The sequence below is a fragment of the Neovison vison genome, chromosome 6 (genome assembly GCF_020171115.1).
Source record: "Neovison vison isolate M4711 chromosome 6, ASM_NN_V1, whole genome shotgun sequence".
Classification (NCBI taxonomy): domain Eukaryota; kingdom Metazoa; phylum Chordata; class Mammalia; order Carnivora; family Mustelidae; genus Neogale; species Neogale vison.
In genome coordinates, this window is record NC_058096.1 from 56,199,810 (window position 1) to 56,213,787 (window position 13,978).

The 13,978-nt window shown below is 36.0% G+C and overlaps 1 protein-coding gene across 1 annotated transcript in view; it reads left to right on the forward strand.

The window, feature by feature from the left end:
- Positions 1-2,280: 2,280 nt before the first annotated feature.
- LOC122910408 (T-cell receptor-associated transmembrane adapter 1) overlaps positions 2,281-13,978 on the forward strand; it is a 35,986-nt gene continuing 24,288 nt past the window's right edge. The window contains exon 1 of the mRNA XM_044255033.1: positions 2,281-2,492. Within this exon, the coding sequence (XP_044110968.1) occupies positions 2,486-2,492 (7 nt within the window). The 5' untranslated portion in view covers positions 2,281-2,485. The remainder of the gene's footprint in view (positions 2,493-13,978) is intronic.

The window sequence follows — 13,978 nt, forward strand, 5'->3', positions numbered from 1 at the left end:
ACTGATGGATTTGAGTTCTGTGGATCAACCAGGGTATCCCTGTTCCTTCTTTCCCCATCCTCTACTCTATTCTTGCTTGAACAGGGGAGTCCTGCACAGAAATCTCCAGTCCTGAGACCTCTTTTGTCTCCCATATCTTCTCTCAGCCCCTGCTGATATAAATGGGTTTCTACTTTATCCATGTTTCAAGATTTTGAGGTTGCCATGCTCCTACTTAGACCATCTAGGCAGTTTCCTTTTTTTTTTTTTTAAGATTTTATTTATTTATTTGACAGAGATCACAAGTAGGCAGAGAGGCAGGCAGAGAGAGAGAGGGAAGCAGGCTCCCTGCCGAGCAGAGAGCCCAATTCGGGGCTCCATCCCAGGAACCTGAGATCATGACCTGAGCTGAAGGCAGAGGCTTAACCCACTGAGCCACCCCGGTGCCCCTGCAATTTCCTTTTGAGCGTGAGGCTTCTATTTTCTTTGCTAGGTATCCTCTTCTAGGTCCAAAATTCAGTCCCTCACAACCCCTCACAACTGCCCCACAGCTGGGCTCTCTCCTTCTGAACAGATCTCCGTTCCTATGTCCTACTTAATTATTGGATGGATCCTTCTAATTCTTTGTTGTCCTCTGGTCCCTACATGAACCTGAGACTTCTATTCCCTTGAGCTCTTGGCCTCTGGGCATCCAGGCCTCCTTCATCCCAACCTGTTACCGTGTTAATGGATGGTGCTGAATAAAATGTTCTCTGGCCAAGTAGGTTTAGAAAAAGTGGTTAAAGTGGTTATTCAGGTTTACTTTTTATAGAACTTACCTTTGATTTTAATATACTCATAGGCATCCATGAAGGTGAAATAATAGTTTTTCCAAATATATCTGTTGCAGGAGCATTTATCTCCAGGTTTCCTTTAAGGCCTAGTGTTCTATGAAATGTATTTTGAAAATGCTTTTTTAGAAGAGTAAGGAATCTCCATGATCTCTTTCTGTTTTATAGATTCTGATTCAATGATTCACAAGAAATATTTGGGGGAAAGCAATTGAATTGGAAAAATCTGTTAGTGTTAAGTCTTTATTCATTCAAAGAATAAAGAAGCACTGTATTTTGGTTACTAGGAAGTTGTTTTCTATAATGGAGCAAAGAGAAAGCAGAAGATTAACATTCTTTTATTTATTCAATCATTGTGAGAATATTTATTGAGAACTATAGTGTGCCAAACATTGTAAATGCTGGGTTTTTCATGGTGAATAAAATCAAGACTCTCCCTGCCCCAAGAATCTTATAGAAATCAGCAAGAGTAAGATATTCTGCTAGCCATTTAATATTTTTATTCGGAGTCTGTGCATCAAAAGTCTCATTTTTAAATTTCCCATAAAGTTTAACTTCTTAAAGTTTAAGTGCATCCCCTTTCACAGTAAACTGGATTCAGGTTTGTCATTTTTCTATAGCTAAAGAAAACTGGTGGAATCCATAATCAAATATCCATAGACACATAATATGCAGCAGGTATATGTACCCCCAAACACATACAAACCATATATTCAGATACTGCCCAGATCATCTTTGACTAATGCTAAAAATGAACTCTACCATTGACATATACATGCATTTTTCAGAGCATTATCGAGAACCTTTATATTTTAAAATAACCATGGGGCACTTGTGAAAATGCAGATCCCTGGACCCTGCTCCAGATATTTGGGTTTAGTAAGGCTCAGGAATATGAGTGTTAAACCAGAGCTGCACAGCATACTTATGCATACTAACATTTAGGAACCTCTGATTACTGAGATACTGGAGTGTGCATTTAGAGCTGGAGCTCATTGCCAAGTGGCCCTAGACTGCACAGACTCCCGTCCGCTGGAGTGAGAGCTGGCGGGAAAGAAGGCAGACACCCGGTCTTCCAGCGGGACCAGGTACACAAGGCACCTGATACATAGTAACTTCAAAAAGCCTCAATCCCCTTTCCTCCACTGTGCCTCAAAGAAAACACACCCAAAGCTGAACACACCTGGGGGCTTCTCACTGTTTCCTCCCCTGTTTACTGTATTTGAGTTTGTTTCCATGTGAACTCACTTGTGAGGAGATCCCTGGATTCTCTGCAAAGGCATGGGGGACTCCCTCCTGGGCTAATACATACTTTGCTTTCATTATCATTTTAAAATTAGATTTAGGTATTGATAAAAATCCAAATACCAGAATACAGAAGCTTGTGGGATTTTTTTTTCTCACGTAACACAAAAATTTAAGAGCATACTGGTTTCAGATCAAACCTCTAGAAGCCTCCATCACCACATTTCCTGTTTGTAACTGAACAAAGTACACACAAAAGATTTTAAGACACAGAAGAGAGAAACCCGAGGTACGGTTACAGACACGTTTTACTGGCACACTGCTTCTAAAATACTAGAGCACCTTTACCAAGCAAAAAGGAGCTTGTGGGAGCCTTTTTAATCCAGACATTTCCCTTATGGATACATAAGGATTTCTCTGACAAAGGAAGCATGTCAGGTAAGTGGCATTTTTAATTCTTTCATTCTATTCCTGTGCCTAAAAATTCATGAAATAATTTCCACCACTCCAACCAAAAAAACACTTAAGATTTGGGGATTAAATTAGTTTATACATTATTTTTAAAATGTGAGATAACGTTTAGTATAATTTAGAACATACTTGGAAAGACTGTAGTAAATATAAGTTGATTATTTTCTCTTAGAAGAAAAAAAATGGGAAGTTGCATAAGATAAAGCTAGTTGTAACTGTTCAGTTAGTGTTCATTGATAATTATGCCATTTACAGTATCTGTTAATTTTAAACTTTTGTTGATCATGCATATTCCTCTTTAGTTATAAAACAGGTCGGTAGTAACCACATTTCTAATTCCTTTGAGTTTAAGAATTGTAATATCTTCCCAGAAATTAACCCAATTGCTGATATCAGAGAGGTGACCATTCTGCAATGGCCAGTGAAAATTTGATCTTCGTGACATGGATCACAAGGCTCGAATCCCCATTGATTAGCTGAGTGTCTGTTCCACGTTGATGGTTCATACCCCTTTTAATGTTTTGTGTACTTTTTATGTCTTTAGTAAGTGTCTTTTTGTTGTAAAAGAAAAGATACACACTATACCAAGTAAGAGGACTGAAATATATATGAAAAAGAAAACTATTTACATAGTTCCCACCACCTCAAAAAAAACACAAGGTATTATGTTATATTTCCTTCCCACTCTTATTTCAACATTCTACATGTTTTGCTTTTCATACCTGAAATAACAGTATATAAAATCATATACTAAGAATTTTTTGCTAACATTAGAGTATAAGTTTTTCCCTTTTCATGATGATTTCTGCCTAATCATTTTAGAAGAATGTAGACAATGACATCCATTAGGCTAATTATAGTTTCCTTAGCTATTTTTTTTATTGTTGGACATTTGTGTTGTAAACAGTTGTGTTATATTTCAAATGACAGAAAGATGAACATCTCTATACTTTTCCTATATTAAGAGTCATTTTCTTGGGAAAAATTTCTAGACTTGGCATTATTGAGTAAGAGGTTACAAACACTGTAAATCTCATTATTATATAGTTGCTTTTTCAAGAGTGATGCCAATCCACTCTCATTCTAGTGTGTTTCTCCTGAATAGGCTGGTATCCCCTAAAAAAAATCTTTACTGATAAAAGCTTAATATGCTAACCCATTGTTGATAATCATTGATTATAATGAAGCTGAACAGTTTAAATGGGTTTTTAAACTGTTTAGCATCAAACAATCTGTGCATTATCTAATTATATCTTTTGCTTCATTATAATGCTTACAGTACTTCTAATATCAATTTGTGTGAGCCATTGATAGGGTAAAGATATTACCCTAGATAAAGATATTACTGTGAATTTTCTTCCCAGTATTTTGTTTGCTGGATTTAAAATCAGTTGATTGGATTAATCACACAGGGAGCATAAGCCTGACATGTGATTTACATAACTATCTTTATTTTTTCTAGGTTCATAGGTTAGCAAAGAACAAAACAACTGTTCCAGTTTTGCCAGTGCCCTGCAAAAAATAGACATGGCAATATTACGAACAGTTCTCATGAGCTGATGGTGTTGGGGGAACTCAGGAAGCGTGGGAAGGCCAAAGGTGTTGAGTATAACATTCAACTATTTCCAGGATTCATTAATGCTAATTTTATGAGGGATATGATACAATTTCTTCTCTACAATTTTGTAGTTTAGATGTTCCCTTTATAGGTAATACAGGAGTTCCCCATTGACAGTTGAGACCTTCCACAATGCCACAGAAGAGATAAAAAATATCAAGGGTTTGCTGTCAAAAACTCATAGATCTTAAAAGGAGGAGAAAAGACTTTAATGTGAGAGAAGAGTCAGACAACAGTATTTTTTACATTTAGATAGGTGAAGTTAAAAAGAAAAGTAGTGTGAAAAAGCAAAATTATTCCTAGTTAAGTAAAGCAACGTAAGAAATTAACCCCCAAGTACATTGGGTTTCTCCTGCCTAAATGCCTTGCACTTACTGCATTCATAAATCGGCCAATATCATAATTCCTACCATGTTTCTGCGTACACATAAAATCAATATTAGCTGAATCAACTGGTGAGAACAATTCCTGAGGGCGACCATTAATTTAGTTTACAAAGTGATCCACAACTTAGGTACAGATTGTTGCTTTTCCCCAAAAAAATTTTTTTTTCATTGTCTTCACTCGGTTTTCTCTTTCCTTGAGCCTCAATCGCCTTTCTGAGAACAACGAGCCTTTCCTTTAGAGATGAGATAGGACTAATTTATTAATCATCTTTTAAACTTAGGTGTTCTTTTAATTAAAGACTGGTCAAAGACAATGTGTTTCATCATTTAATTTAAGTAATATGTGCAGTGATTTTAAGGAAGGATTAAGGATTTCAATTCAGGAAAGATCATCAACATCATTATTGGTCATATTTCCAGGCATTTTGAATTTTATTTAATTCTCTCAGTTTCCAGAACTAGAAAGAGGAAAGAAAAAAAATTAATAGGTCTTCTTACAACAATAAAGAAACATAGTAGTTAAAATTTTGTTGGCTGAAGGTTTCCCACACACCCATGATATCCTAAGAGGATCTTGCCAACGTGCTTCTCCAACAGAAAACAATAAGTACATACATAAAATGGAGCCCAGTGGTGGGTATTAAGAAGGGCATGGATTGCATGGAGCATTGGGTGTTATATGCAAACAATGAATTTAGCCAGCACTTTAATCCCAATAGGGTTTCTCAAGTCGACCAATCCCAATTAAAGTTTAATTATAAAATTGACAAGTAGTCCAGTCATGAGGAAATTATAACATAGTGTCTTTTTTTTTTGAGGTTGTACATTTTATTTTTTATTTTTTTAATTCAATTTAATTTAATTTAATTTTTTTCCATGATCCGTAATTCATTGTTTATGCACTACACCCAGTGGTCCATGCAGTACGTGCCCTCCTTAATACCCACCACCAGGCTCACCCAACCCCTCTTCCCCTCCCCTCCAAAACCCTCAGTTTCTTTCTCAGAGTCCACAGTCTCTCATGGTTTGTCTCCCCCTCTGATTTCCCCCAACTCACTTCTCCTCTCCATCAGAGAGTCTTAAAATCTCCCCCACACCTCCCTCCACAGGTATGTTCCCTTTAACAAATTCAGTTAAGTGTTGGTTAAGAGCAACTATGATGTACTAGAAAGATGAGGATCTGAACTCCAGAGTTATAATTGGCCTAGTGAGGTTCAGTGAGATGCAAAAAGTCACACAGCTAGGAAGTGCCTTCACTCAGTCTCCCTCTGCACTTTGAAGCAGGCATTCCAATGCCCTGTATTGCTATCGTCCCTCTCCCCGTCACTGTCCTTCCCCAAAAGACACCATTCATTCTCAAATAACCCTCTGTTCATACCAGATCCTTACTTAAGGTGGACAGATACCAAGTTTTGCATTAAAAACAGTATCTTATTTACTCGAAAGCCTGAGAGTTGATTTCAGAATACCTTCCAGTGCTTCTATCAATGACCCTTAATGCCTTTTATTGATGGGGTAATGGGGATGGATGGTAGTAGGATAGAGGGCTGTGTGGATACTGACAATGTGCTGCAAAGAGGCCTCAGGAATGCACCTAGTTCCACAGCAAACTGTCATTAACTGTCAGTAAGAAAAAACTCTTTTTATGCCTGGGATCCATGGGGATATGATATATCAGAACTTTTTCTTTGAACTTTCTGGGGTGCCTAAAGCAGATACACCTACTCATGGAATGCAACAAGGAGATGGTCACTGCTCTGACAGAATCTGCAAGCCAAGGGAAAGAAACCATGTTGAAAAGCCATATCCTATAAACTATAAACTCATACAATTGTGTCAGTTACAGACTCCCTGAAGGAAAACAATTAAGGCATCATATGTATTGCTTTTCTATTGTTAGTTAAGTGAAGTCTTCTGTATGAATCAAACCTGCCAGCAGAAAAATGATACATTTGCTGGGTTTCCCTCCAGAGCACAAGCAAATGTGAATTCCAGCTACAGTGCCTGCCAAGTACTGTTGGCATTAAAGGAGTCAGAGGTCTTATAATTAGAGAGACTATGATTAGCCCCTGGCAGTTGAAAGCTAGATAGAAACTTAAATCATGCTTTTCCTAGCTGTCATTGCCTCACTAATAACTTCTTGAGGCCTTTGGCTTTTTAACAGTGTGAAGAGCTAAATTCAAATTGTGTGGGAGTTCTTTTTAAATTGATAAAAGCTTTTTAAACGAAAGTAATTACAATTATGGAATAATGATACTGAAGATTGCATTTGTTGGGCAAGAACTTTTGAGCATTTTGTGCATCTAATAGTATAAGCAACATTATCTGTACTGAATAGACACCCACATGGGTTTGGAGATACTCATATTGCATTTGGGAAATAACTGGGTCGAGGGAGTTATGAAAGTATGTGCGAACTCTTACATAAATCTGTCATTCAGGTTGAAAATCCCCACCATTTAGCTACTCAATAGCTAAATGTGTGTTTTGTTTTCTTTTGTTTTTCTCATCTGTGTAAGTTTTCTTTGTTTTCAAAATGGGGGCATTTATTGTTGGCAATCAAAAAATTAAGAAAGCTGAGGCACCTGACTGGCTCAGTCTTGATCTCAGACTTGTGACTTTGAACCCCACGTTGGGTGTAGAGATTACTTAACACCTTTTTTTAAAATATTATGAAAGCTATCAAGAATGTCATGAAATACAAAGTTTCTAAATTAAAATCTGCCTGTTTAAAACTCATATCACATTACACAAGGAGAAAATCTTGGAAAACAGAAGGTTAGATAGGAGTTGGAAACTCCCGAAATCAGAAAAAAACAGAGACCATGCTAAACCAACCCCATGCTTTAGAATTTGGCCTAAGTTTTCACCTCCAGTTGGTTATGTGAAACAAATTAATTGTTACAGTAAATGACAAAACTGAGCCCTAGAAGAATGTATGGTGTGGTCTAAGTTCTTGTATTACTGTTGCTAACGTATTTCCTGAAAATTACTAGGATTTTGTTAAAGCCTTTAAATAAAATAAGTAGGCTCATGACCTTGACATGGTTGTTTCTTTGTAGTTGAGAGCAAATTATTTTCTTGTCCCAATTAATGGACTAATACAACTTTTTTGTGTTCCTTTTAGTTAAAGAAGCTAAAGGGGAACTTCTAATTGAAATATAATTTTGTGCAAATGATAGGATATTTTATAGCTAGAATCAGTGTAATTATAAAAATAAGATGAGGGGCTTTGCCTTGAAGTATGCTTTTCTATACAGCACTCTATTCTATTTGCCCAAACTACAACTACTTATTGAATATAGACTAAATACTAGATACTATGAGAACTGGAAAGAAAAAAACAAAAAACTAAGTACGAAGTAAATCGTTAGTTCTCTCAAGGATAAGTTCTAGCCATCTATTATTCCTTCTTTCTTTCTTTGCTTTCTTACTCCTCCCTCAGAAAGAGAGGTATTTGAAGTACATAAAGCATATAGTCCTATATAAGGGTTAACCAAATAGATCAAGACAAAGGAAAATTAAGGAGAAGTGAGTACAATTAGGTCATAAAAATGAGTATCATATAATCACAGAGATTTGCTTAAGATAGATTATTTATCAAATGATACATAATTGCAGCCAGATGGCTGACAGTAATAGTCACATGAACCATAAGGGTGAAAACATGCCAGTTCTTGGGGAGATCCCAGCTTCTTCTACCAGAGATGCCAAGTGATATATTCAACGATGTCTTCTAGTCCATAGACTCCTTATAATTAATGAATTCAATAGCACATTTCATCCAGCTGGTTCTTTTCCCTAAAACGAGATTCATTTTGCCCTGATAACATAGGCAGAAATTGTATAAAATGGAAGAAAACAAAAAGAGCGACAAAGCATTTTAATTTTTATTTTCTGATTGTAACCTGCAGTTCAGGATTCTGTTGCCATTTGAAGGCAGATTGTCAGCTGAAATGGAAACAGCTTTGATATTCTCTTAAAGCATTTTAGGAACGTAACTGGTATATGTCCCAGTTTAGAAAGCCATCGAGGCCCATTCTACAACCATTCAGAGGCAGATCCAGGGAGAACTTATAGACAAGGTGAAAATTTCCTTCCCAAAACAGTTTTGCATCCTTTCAGCATGTGCATGAGTGAATGATCAAGGTCCCAAAGTATATGTTATAGGATTTGATGCAATTATTCTAGACTGAACTTTTTTTTTAATTACAAATTTTCTAAAGTAAACATACTTTTTTTCTTTTTTTCCCAAGTTTTTATTTAAATTCCAGTTAGTTAACATACAGTGGAATATTAGTTTCAGGAGTAGAATTTAGTGATTCCTCACTTACATACAATATCCAGTGCTCAGCACAAGTGCCCTACTTAATGCCCATCAATTATCTAGCCCATCCCCCACCCACCTCCCTGCCAGCAGTTTGTTTTCTTCAGCTTGCTTCTCTCTTTTGTCCCCTTACATTCTCAAATTCCACATATGAATGAAATCATATGGTATTTTCTTTCTCTGACTTAGTTCACTTAGCATAATACTCGCTGGCTCCATCTACATTATTGAGAATGGCAAGATTTCATTCTTTTTGATGGCTGAGTAATATTCCATTATATATATATACCACTTCTTCTTTATTCATTCATCAGTTGATGGACATTTGGGCTCTTTCCATAATTTGGCTACTGTTGATGCTGCTGCTATAAATACTGGGGTACACTTACCCTTTGAATTAATATTTTTATATCTTGTGAGTAAATACCCAGGAGTGTGATTGCTGGGTCATAGGGTAGTTCCATTTTTAACTTTTTGAGGAACCTCCATACTATTTTCCAGAGTGGCTCCACCAATTTGCATTCCTACCAACAGTGTGAAAAGGTTCCCTTTTCTCCACATCCTCACCAACATCTGTGGTTTTTCCTGTGTTGTTAATTTTAGCTATTCTGACAGGTGTGAAGTGGTATCTCATTGTGGTTTTTATTTGTATTTCCCTGATGATGAATGATGTTGAGAATCTTTTCATGTCTGCTAGCCATCTGTAAAAATTAGATTTGACTACTTCTAACATAAGATTATAAATTACCCAATTTGGTTACCAGTAAATCATTAATACATCTATCAAATGCTTCATTAGACACAAAGCAATTTTCTGGCCAACTCTATAAAATATTTGCTGTTATAAGTGTTCTTAAGTAACCTATACTATATTATGGTATATATAATTACTAGGCTGAAAAAAATAAGTATTTGCCTAAAACAATAATTTGATCTTTAAGTAGTTACTTAAAGATTAAAGATTGTCCATTCTTTCTCTAACAATAACCAGACAGAACAACTATTTCATGAGGCCACTCTTGATTTATGATAACCATGTTAGCAGTACATAGAAAAATGCTTATTTTTCTATTCTCTTACTGGAAGAGTATGCATTTAATAAGTGAACATAAAGACATTGATCTTTAAGGTAAAGGTTGAAGAGAGTGAAAGCACATCTCATTTCATGTCTTTGGAAGTTATTGTGTATTCTCTGAGGAGATTATTTCTCCTCACTCTGACTCTTGGGCCATTACCATCCCAGCATTATGCAGGTGTAAATTTCCTAAGGTTGCATCTGGCTCATACGGTTTACCTCAACTAGTGGTATTTTCTAAATTCCTTTCCCCAGAGATTTCACTGACCCCAACCAAGCTCCTTAAAGACTTATTTTTCCTTTTTGAATTTTTAAAAAAGCTTTTATTTACTTATTTTACAGACAGAGATCACAAGTAGACAGAGAGGCAGGCAGAGAGTGACAGGGGACACTGAGCGGACAGCCCAATGCGGTGCTCGAAACCAGGACCCTGAGATCATGACCTGAGCCAAAGACAGAGGCTCAGCCCACTGAACCATCTGGTGCCACAAAGACTTATTTTTAAACAAGAAAAGAAAAGTTTATGTTTAGAGTGGTGGACACCCCACAAATTTAATCAGATCAGTAGCTGTTAATGCAAACCACTTGTTCTAAACTTCCTGGAAAAAAAATAATCTGTAGGTTTTTCAGTAAATACCTATTCAGGGCATAGAGAATTAGACTGTTGTAGATGAGCACTTACACCAAGATTACAGTGGCCTAATGTGCTATTCTCCTTTTCACAAGGATCTGGTCCCTAGCTGCTGGAAGGTATGTACTTTCTCAACAGTACTAGAGACAAATGTAATAGAATCTTCAGCTTGTCTTCCCAAAGTTGTGGGTGTGTTTAGACCTCATACTTGATCAGAACCTTTCTGTTGGCCCTAGTCATTACATTACCCATCTTCATGCCACTCATTTTCTATTTAGTTAGTTGATACATGCTTAGTGAGAACCTACTTTGTTCTCTGAATAGGTTGCAGAAGTAGGTTGCAGAAATAAAAATTGGAGTCTTATTGGTATTAAGATGAGAATAACAATAATTTTCAGTTTTATATTGAAGAAGTCATGAGAATAAAAGGTATAGCAAAGAGAACACAGTCGATGGTATTGTAATAGTGCTGTATGACAGCAGAAGCTAACTACACTTGCGATGAGCCTAGCATAACATATAGAAATGTTGTACCTCTGAAACTAATGTAACATTGTGTGTCAGCCATACTCAAATAAAATTTTTTTAAAGAATAATAGCTAACATTATTGAGCATCTTATTAATGAGGAACACTCTTCTATAAATCTCAATCTCCACAAAAATAGGTACAATGAGGAAATTGAAGCATGAAGACCACAATGAATATGACCCTCTTTCAGTCCTTCAAGAAGTTCAGTTAAGTAGGGAGAGAATTTTACACATAAATGATTACCTCAACAAATATTACCTCAATATTAGTTGAAATACAGAGATATAAAAGATATCATTTGGTGGGGGACAGGCAGCATAGAGTGAACGCTTCAAAGAAAATGCAGTCTTGAAGGATGATAGGAACTTGTTGAATAGTTAATGGGGAAGGCATTTTGGGCAAAGGGGCAAATGCACAGAGACATAAGGACATGAAATGGTAAGTATGGTATCTATTGAGAATCTTAAGTGTCTCAGAATGACTGGAGCATGGTGTATTATTGGGCAGGCATAGCAGATAAGTCCTAAAAGATAAGAAACCTAAAGTAATATTTTGTGGAAATAGTTCATGGTGAGGAAAGAAAAGTGTGATGTTCTCTATGCTTAGGGCAGAGAGAGGAGCAAGTTCCTTCTCCTGGGAGAAAAGACAAGTGAACAATTTCCTCCAAAAACCACAAAGGAGGGGACTATATGAGACAGTGTGTGGAAAGATAGTAGCTACCAGGAATGGTGTTCAATGAACCAAAAGAGCCGTAAACCTAAAGTCCGGACCAATTGCAATAATAGGAACAGAGGCCAGATCAATCTGGAAAGGGTCTGCTTAATATTGTGTTCTAAAACCTGAGCCATCATTATATTAAAATCCTGTAAGACGTGTATATCCTTTGATCTAGCAAATCAAGAATTTCTAACATGGGAAAAAATTAAGATTGGATATATAGTTGTAGCTACAGATATTCATCACAACATTGCTTATATAACTAAAAATCACGAGCAACTTAAATATCTAATGATAAGGGATTGTTTAAATTATGGAAAATTCGCTCAATGGAATATAGGGCAGCTAAAAGAAATGAACACATATTTTATTTATAGGAAAAGAAACGCACTATAGATTATTGGAATGAAAGTAGATAATAGTATAGTCAGTATAAATGAATCATATGTCTTTGTCTGTAACAATTTCTATATGGAGAAAAATAACTGGAAGTATATGAACCAAGGTGTTCACAGGGGTCATCTCTTGAAAATAGGATTGTGGTTGATTCTTAGCTTTCTGTTTTTGCTTGTCTCAGTTTACTAATTGTTTTTAATTGTGAACAAGAATGATACATAACAACAAATCTGGCCTCTGTGTAGCAACTGAAGTTCATTTATTTGTCACCAAATACAGTGACTGTAGAGGGTGAGTGATTCGAGTCTACTTGACAGACCGAATATCCTGAATTGATAATTGTGATCTATCTCTATAGAAAATATAGTATGTGCCCTCAAATTGCCTTAAGATTTAAGATGTGAAAGAACCTAGAACTGCATCTAGACTGTGGGTCCGTAAGTGACAAATACAAGAAGTCCTTAATAACAGAATTCATTGATTTAACCATTAGTTTGATAATAGAAAACATAAATTAATACCTTTGTATTGTGATAGCAGAGAGAGAAACTGAGACCCATCTGGCCATTGAGACAGCTTGTTGGTCTCATTTGTTCACAATTATAGTCCCATTAACCACCTGAGAATTGCGCATTATCAATGCGCAATGGGGAACAAGCTCTCTTTGAAAGCATGTCTTAAAAATTCCCTGAGACCCAGCAATTATATTCTCAGGAGCCTCTTTCTACAGAGGCCTATACAAAAGGCCTGTACAGTGAAGTTCACTGCATTATTGTTTATAAAAGAAACCATTTTAAAAAATCAGAATGTCCATCTTAGAGAAGTAGGTAGGTGAATTATAGTACAGCAACTGTATAATTCCATGTAGCCACTAAAAATAACATAATAACATGGCAAATATCCCCCAGACACATTGGTAACTTTTTTAAAAAAGGCTAATTAGTATAAAATTTGTGACCCATTTATGCTCTAATAGAGAATCTTACATGTTATTCTAGGAATTGCTCGGATTTTTTATATCGCTAGGATTTTTTAAATATATACTCAGCAGACACATGTGTTCTTTTCATAAACATAAAAGTCAAAGAAATATTTCTAGGAATATAGATGGTACCACGCAAAACCTAGAATTTCTGGTATATTTTAAGTAGTTAATGATTACTATGTTGTAGAATTTTCATAAATATTTATGGGATGATGTTCGTGATGAATAAATAAGGCCTTTTTAAACCTTAGTGTTTTTAACCAAATGAATTGATAGGTCTATTGGAGAATTAAAAACTATTCAAGGTTCTCATTTTTCTTAAACTTTAGGAAACATAAAAATTTCCTTAAAGAAAATAAAACCAGGGGCTCCTGGGTGGCTCAGTCATTAAGTATCTGCCTTCAGCTTAGGTCATGATCCCAGAGTCCTGGGATTGAGCCCTGCTTCAGGCTCCCTGCGCAGTGGGAACCCTGTTCTCCCTCTCCTACTCCCCCTGCTTGTGTTCCCTCTCTTGCTGTCTCTCTCTCTGTCAAATAAATAAATAAAATCTTAAAAAAAGAATGAAAACAAAACCACACATCTCACTATCATTATCAGCTAACTTTTCCCATTTATTAACAAATTCTTTAAAAATCTTTATAAATCATGTATATTATGCCTCGCACTGCAGAGCAGAAGACAGAGATGGTTCTATCCTTTGTGGACTTTATGGTATTTTGAACACCTAAATAACATAGTATGAAATTAAAAAGGAGGTAGCAGACATTAGTAGACAGATTTATGTTTAA